The 8,064-nt window shown below is 40.6% G+C and overlaps 1 protein-coding gene across 2 annotated transcripts in view; it reads right to left on the reverse strand.

Moving 5' to 3' along the window:
- The window catches only part of PPP2R2B (protein phosphatase 2 regulatory subunit Bbeta), a 450,120-nt gene extending 443,452 nt beyond the window's left edge, over nucleotides 1–6,668 (reverse strand). The window contains exons 1-2 of one of the 2 annotated variants that reach the window (XM_059174968.1): nucleotides 6,452–6,668; nucleotides 6,270–6,347 (exon numbers count right to left, since the gene is read on the reverse strand). In XM_059174968.1, the coding sequence (XP_059030951.1) occupies nucleotides 6,270–6,347; nucleotides 6,452–6,461 (88 nt within the window). In that variant the 5' untranslated portion in view covers nucleotides 6,462–6,668. The remainder of the gene's footprint in view (nucleotides 1–6,269; nucleotides 6,348–6,451) is intronic. The other variant, XM_059174967.1, reaches the window with a different exon arrangement.
- Nucleotides 6,669–8,064: the final 1,396 nt, after the last annotated feature.

An 8,064-nucleotide genomic window follows, 5' to 3' on the forward strand; every position in this document is an offset into this window, starting at 1 on the left:
ATGCTGGTCCAAAATATGTTGCTTTGGTATATTGACTATTTTGAACTAAAGGGTTTAAAAAATAGTATATGTAGGGAGCGCTTTGACAGAATTCCCCTTATCTGTCTACAGACAGAGTCTCCAAAAGGAACTCAGCTGTCACAAATCCTCTCTCTGGAAGTTTCATCAACCAGGGAAGATGGACTCTTATTCTGGGAAAGACTAGAGCAGACACCACCCCTGGACAAACTAGGCCACAAGCTATCACACCTGCCATCTATTGTTTAAAAGGCCCATTCCTATTTCCTAAAAGTCATTTTCTTTCCTCTAAGAGGAGTACCTCTCTCCTTCCTTCTGCTGTTCAGATGATGTATGAAAGCTCATATCTCAGTGTCTTTCTGCATATTTGTGTTTTTCCTGTGATGTCTCCATGTACATAACATTGACAACAATTTTGTGTATGCTTTCTCCTATTAATCTGCCTATTGCCAGTCTGTCTCACAGACTGAGCTATTGAACCTCAGAGTTGGGAAGAGAATGTCTTTCTTTCTCCACACCCCAAACATGTTTTCTTTCCAGGTTTCCCAGGCTCTGCAACGGGTGCCCAGACACCATCCAGTCACTCGAGGCCAAAACCTGGGAGCCATCTTAGTTCCTTATGATATCCCTCCCCAAAAATCCAGTCCATGATCTCCAAAATACGTCTGGAATCTCTTCTCTTCTCATTGTCTGTACCTTCTCTTCTCTAATAAAGTCATGCTGTCTCTCAATGGAATTCTAAGAATTTATTAAAATAGTATCAATTTAGTCCTTAAACTCCTTCAAGGACAAAGAATCCCATTATTCTCAAAATAAAATCCAGACTCTGTGAGGTGACCTAAAAGGTCCTGTGATCAAGCCCTGTCCTACCTCCTTGGTAGGTCGCCCACGACCACAGCTTTCTCTCACCCAGCTCCTGTCACATTGAGTGGGCACTCCTTTGTGTTTCGAAACATCGTTTTTTCGATGGTGCTGGGCCTACATGAGTACTTGTTTTATTAATTCCTACAGTGACCAAGGCATGGTTCTTTGAACACTGGCCCATTCCATTCCTTCAGAGCTTGGCTCAGGTGTGACCTCCTCAAAGAGACTTTTCCTGGCTCCCTGTACTGAGTGATTTCCTCCACAACTCTCTCAAGCCACCTGTTTACATCCTTCCTAGTGTTCATCAAAACCTCAGGTGATCTTTTGGTTTTATACATTTCTTACAGGTTAAGTCTTTCATTATAAAGTATTTTTCTTCTTACCTGTACATCATATAAATAATTAGATATTTTAAACAACACAGCATATAGGAAATGGAGGTATATCCCAATGATATAATCATAGTAACTAATCATAATTACTGAACATTTTCTATGTGCTGTGTTGTTTAAAATATCTAATTATATTCTAGTAACTATTCCTCAGCTAGATGTTTTTAATCTCAATTTTCCATATTAGGAATGGAATAATGAAAAATCTGAGATAACTTGGTCTTTGACAAGAAGAAGCAAGGCCAAAATTTAACCAGGTATTTTATTGTAAAACATAGACTCTTCATCAGGCTACTATGTAAGTTTGCCTGCACAAATGTAGGGTAGCTATTAAGCATGTTCATAGCAGTGTTATTATAAACACTGAATGACAATTGAGGAACATAAATTAGGGCATATTTACTGTTCATAATATGAAATATGGTCACTATATATCGTTAAGTTAAAATATCTATTAATAATAATATAATAAAATATCTATTAATAAAATAGTATTTCCATTAAGACCTTTTTGGTTATATATATGTATGTATGTATGTGTGTGTATATATACATATTTTGTTCATTATAAATTGAATTACCCAGTCCCTTTGCAGTTTCTGGCACATGGCACTTGTTTGTTGACTGAATTAATTGACAAATGTACATAGCCCAGAAACTAGAAAAAATATGCCACAAACTTTAGCAGTATTGATCTGTGGATTGTGAGAATATGAATGAAATTTCATATTGTTTTTTAGTTTTATTTCAAATTCTCTAGACTGAGAACATACATTCTAGTAATATAAAAGGGAAAGAATCAATGTCGTATTTTTAAAAATTGTTTAGGTTCTATCTTGAATGACTTCTTCCCATTAAGTCTTTGTACCCCAAAAATATGAGATTTCTACTTCTTTTATATTCAAAGCACTTTAGTCTTGAGTCAAAGCACTTTTAGCTCACTTTGCCTTGTATTACTTTTACTGATATGATGCCTAATTCTTAAAAGGCCCATTCCTCTCCCCCCATAAATGGTGCATTCCTTGAGAATTTGAACTATATTTTATTTATCTGTATTACCCTTTCATTTTCTAGGGCTGTGCTATGGATATAATAAAAACTCACTCAATGTTTAGTGTTTGGTTCATAGTATTATTTATCCACTATCCTACTGAATAATTTGGAATATGAAAAATACTAGCCTATTAGCAGTTACCTAAGATACATATTTAATTAAATTAGCAATAACAGTGCCATGCTGAGCCATATTAGAACCTGAAGTAAAGGAAAAATAAATCAGTAATGCTGTTTCTGTCTTTATGTAATATTTTGATACTTTATTTATCATGAATTTTTTGTATTAGTTCAGTTTTCAAAAATATTGCATTAAAGTATTTATCTTTATTTCTATCACTTCACCTAGCCTCTGCCCTACTTTTATAATACAGTATTAGCAGGTTATGCAATCTGAGCATCTTATAGCAATCTAGATACTGTATGTATTATATGTATATTTATACTATATACATATAGAATTATATATAAAAATACACATGACAGGTATATATGTGTTGTGTGTGTCTCTGTGTGTGTATATCTATCTACCTATATGATATATCTACGCATAACTTTATTCAGCTAGCACTCACTGCCATTCTAATGGCTGTCTGTATTAACTCCATTTTGCATACAAAGAGACTTAAGCACAGAGACATTAAGTGACTTTGCCAAGGTACCAGCTAGAAGAATTTACCAAACTCAGCACCGAAAGAACAAATAATCCAATCAAGAAATGGGCAGAAAACATGAACAGACATTTCTCCAAAGAAGACAAATAAATGGCCAACATATGAAAAAATACTCAGTCACTCTGCATCAGGAAAATACAAATCAAAACCACAATGAGATATCTCTTCACACCAGTCAGAATGGCTTAAATTAGCGAGTCAAGAAATGACAAGGCGCAGGGTGGTCCAATCAGTTAAGTGTCTTGCCTTCAGCTCAGGTCACAAATCCCAGGGTTCTAGGATCCAGTCCCACATCTGGTCCCTGCTCCACAGGGAGCCTGCTTCTCCCTCTCCCCTGCCCCTCCCCCTGCTCATACTCCCTCTCTCTCTTCCTGCCAAATAAGTAAATAAAAACTAAAGAAGAAGGAGGAGAAGGAGGGTGGGGAATGGGGAGGGAGAGGAGCGGGAGAAGAAAAGCAGGGGAGGAGGAGGAGAAAAGACAGATGCTGGCGAGGATGCGGAGAAAGGGAAATCCTCTTACACTGTTGGTGGAAATGCAAGCTGGTGCAGCCACTCTGGAGAACAGTATCGAGGTTCCTCATAAAACTGAAAATAGAGCTACCCTATGACCCACAATTGCCCTACTGGGTATTTATCCCAAAGATACAAATGTAGTGACCTGAAGGGGCACCTGCACCCCAGTGTTTATAGCAACAATGCCTACAATAGCCAGACTATGGAAAGAGCCCAGATGTCCATCAACAGCTGAATGGATAAAGAAGACATGGTATATATATATATTTAAAAAAAAAAAGAAGACATGGTATATATATAATATATATATCATATATGTGTGTTAGTATCCAATCTGATTCTCCTCTTAAAAAATATTTATTGCTTTCTTCACCATTTGAAGTGGTTTTTCCTGACAAAAGTTGGCAGTGAGTATCATTCTGACTCAATGAACAGTTAGTTTAAGTATGCTACTTACTCATTATGGACAACCATGGCAACCATGTGAGCCCATCCTCGGTTCACCTACATCCAGGATGATCATCTAAGAGCTTGCATGGAAAATGCAGATTCCTGGGCCTTCCTCCAAACCACTAAGTAAGAACCAGTCTTCAGAACAATGTTTAAAGAGCTGAGGTTTTCCCATCCCACAGACTGGGTTGAAACCTATCTCAGCCATTTATTAGCTCTAGAGCCTTTGGCAAAGAACTTGGTCTTGTGTGTGTCTCTGTAGCTTCCGTATCCTCATAGGTAAAGTGGGAATAAAAAATACCTACCTCTCATAAGGTTTCCATGAGGACTGGATTAGAATGAAGATCTAATTATAATGATACTTATCACAGTTTATAAATACAGAGTACTTTCAGACTGTCAGGCACTGTAGTAAATGCTGTACCTACATTACCTTATTAATTCTCCCAAGCACTTAGCAGGGTCCTCACCACACAGTGAGTACTCAAGAGCTAGAGCCTGAGTAGCCACATAGATCATTGTAATTGGTGGGGGGCCAGTCACAAACACAAGATTTAGGTCCAGAGGCTGAGAGATGGATAATCCAGAACAGGTCAGCCAGGCTGGTAGTCCCCAAAGTCAGCCTACTGCATCAGAATCATCTGGGCAAGCTCATTAAAACACATGGTCCTTGAACTTCTAACTCAGTAGCTCTTGGGGGACCTGGAAGTCTCTATTGTTTAAAAAGCAGAAAAGATGGGGTGCCTGCATGGCTCAGTGAGTTAAAGCCTCTGTCTTTAGCTCAGGTCATGATCCAGAGGTCCTGGGATCGAGCCCCACATCGGGCTCTCTGCTCAGTGGGGAGCCTGCTTCCTCCTCTGTCTCTGCCTGCCTCTCTGCCTACTTGTGATCTCTCTCTCTCTCTCTCTCTGTCAAATAAATAAATAAATAACTCTTTTAAAAAATTTAAAAAAAAAACCCAGAAAATATTTTGAATTGTGGTCAAGATTTAAAGCCATTGGTTAACTTGAGCTGCAGATTTCTTGAAATTCCTGAAGTGAGGGCATAAGTAATTTTTTTCTCCTTGCCTTTTTCATCTACAAGGCCTAGGACAAGGCTGCCACATAGAAGTGCTCAGAAATATTTTGGATCCTATGAGCATAAAATGGGCCTAACAAAGCCTGTTTTATCTGCTTCCCAGGGGCTTTATGAGAAGTGTTTGTAAAGCTCCAGTCTATAGTGCACCTAAGAAATAGAAGATGTCATAGAGTAGTGTAACTTTACAGATTTAGTTATTAACTTCTTTTATTATGCCTTCTCTTACCCTTTTAACAGAAATCATTTGGTTTGGAGGTATTCCACATTACAGTGGGTTTCTAAAAATAAAGTATAGCAAAATTACAGATAAAACACCTCCTCCAAATTACTCAAAATAATTTTTACTCAGAATTAAAATGCTAAAGAAGGAGCCAAAATTCCACATGCATATAGGCATATTAGTTTCCATATTGAAGTTCAACCCTGTCAACTCTTCACTGCCTCATTCACTTCTCTTAGCTTTAGACCCATCTTACAGTACATCGGTTAACCGTACCTACAGTCTGTTTCAGACACCCCCATTGTGTTCCACTAGAACAGTAAGCCCTCCAAGGACACCCAGTGGGGCCATTCTAGCTCCTTCCAGTTGCCTATTATTCAGCTATTTTCAAATGCAGATATCCTTTGGGAGAGTTCTGGAAGTCTCCAAGCTCAGGCTTATGAGGGAAGAGAGCGAAAAGATGGAGAAACAAGTTCTTCAGGACGAGGGAAACGGATGCATTATCCCAAGTAAAAAGCCTACAATAGGAAAATCTCCTAAGAGTCAGGAAGGCAGTCATATGCTGATCCTGGGACTCAGTGTAGAAACAGCTCCTAAGACTAGACTTGAATTCTTCACTCTCCCTGTGGGCTTCCTCTACCAAGAAGCAAGTGATCTTCAACAGAGAATGGAAGGAAGAGATTAACCTCTGACCATGTGGCCATGCTTGGCCTCACAGTCCTCCAGAGCTGACAGACAGTCCTGAAACATGACTTGCCTGAGTATAGCCTTTCTCTCCGCCCAAACCTGTCTCGCTGAAAGTTCACTTCAGTTCATTGGTGGGAACAAAATAAGCTTTAAAAGAATAAAAGGGTAGAAAGAAATCATTAAATCTATTTCTAGCCCAGAAGGCTATTCCGGGATGTGTGGGACCTTACATTCATGGACACACAGATGAATGTTTTCAAATCTGAAACCAGCACAAACCCCCAAGGAGGCAAGAAAAGGAGGGGAGGAAACTTCTCCTACCTTCTGTGGCTCCAATCTCGATGGTGCCTTTCACTTGGCTGAAGCACCATAGTGTGTCCTGGGTGAGCGTCCCAATTCCTGAAAGCAACACAAGGAGACACATCAGCTTAGGTTAGAGTTCCCTGTTGTCCTTAACAGGTCAACAGGGAGGGAGACACATTTCTAAAAGGAGGCTTGCCCACCGGGTATCATCCCGTTGGAGAGGAGACCCTAACGAGCACTGGGAGAAGGGCCGGTCTGCGAGAAGCAGCACGTCCTGCTGTGAATCACGGCTCTGTCCCCTCCATCTGACCACGCCACCACCGGGACTATGGAGCAATCGGAGTTGGTCCCTTCTGCCCCTGGCAGCGTCCTAGCGCAGGCCTGCAGTCACACCCTGTGTGACTGCCCCTTTTCATGGGAATACTAATGCTTTCGATTGTTTTCCTTCTGTGGTGGTAGGGAGGAGAAAGAGGCAGTTCGTTAGGGGAGAGAAGAAAAGAAAGACAACTTTTTTTTTTTTTTTTTTTAACTGGTTTCCCAGCTTGCCCAGCTGAATGGCCAGTAAGGGGTCAGACACTCAGAACTTGCATCTCTCTTGTTCATTTCTTGACTGCTTGCCAAAGTCCGAGCTGACTGCAGAGGAGAGGAAAGCAAAAACAGGTTAGGGATGGGGGCGGGGGGCTGACAGCACTGTGGAGTCAGTGCTGACAAATGTGACCTACTTTGTTGCATGGGGATTTCTGTCTCAAATGGGAACTGAACCTTTGGTGAGGGAGGGGTTAAATTCTCCGGCTCTTCTGGCTTCCAGTTTCTACAAATGTATGTATGCAATTTGAATGCATATGCTAATATAGCTACAAATACATTTATTAATGTATGTATTCAAGTCAGAACATCAAGTCCTTTTCAGAGGACTTCTCAATTGCTGTGGTGTCAGTTCGCCTTCTCGACAGCCTGGTTGATCCCATCAGTTCGACTAGGTTTTAAAGTTAAGAGGAATATTTCAACATCAAATTGGGGGAAAGGCTATCAATTTAAGAATGATTATATGAATAGGGGGGAAAAAAAAGTATCAAAGCCAAACTGACCTTTTCAAAATGCACACAGAACTAGAACTCAGTAGCCATCCCCAGTGTCAGCGGCAGAATTTCCCTGAACTGAAACCTTCATGTGAAAGGGGGCCTGGGCCCCACGTGCTTTTCTCACTGGGGGTGACCTCACCTTTGAAGGAGGCTGCATAGGGTCGCTATTAAGAGCACACATGTGGGGCGCTTGGTGGCTACATTGGTTAAGTATCTCCCTTCAGCTCAGGTCATGTTCTCAGGGTCCTGGTTTCGAGCCCCTCATCAGGCTCCCTGCTCAGTGGGACTCTGCTTCTCCTCTGCCCTCCCCATTCATTCTCTCTCTCTCAAATAAATAAAATGTTTGAGACTCTCTCTCACCCTCTCCCCCCCCCTGTCAAATATATGCATCTTTTTTTAAAAGTGCTTAACCCAATCAAGCAACTTAATAAATGATATTATTATTGACAAAGATCCTAAACTGTTCAACAGTAAAAAAGAAGAATATTTGCTCAGCAATTTTCAGTTAGTTATTACAAGTCAAGTACGGTGCTAAGCACTTTGCATAGATGATCCCCTTCTTACCCATTTTACAGGTAAAGAAACACAGACCCAGGAAGTGTCGGTAACTCAACCAAGGTCATACCTAGGACACAGCAGAGCTGGGATTTCCACCCAGGCTGTCTGAAGCCCAGTTTCCCCGTGTGCTGAGCTCAGCCTGCCCATTTAACAGGGTTCTGAGACCCAGAGAG

The sequence above is a fragment of the Mustela lutreola genome, chromosome 5 (assembly GCF_030435805.1).
Source record: "Mustela lutreola isolate mMusLut2 chromosome 5, mMusLut2.pri, whole genome shotgun sequence".
NCBI lineage: Eukaryota > Metazoa > Chordata > Mammalia > Carnivora > Mustelidae > Mustela > Mustela lutreola.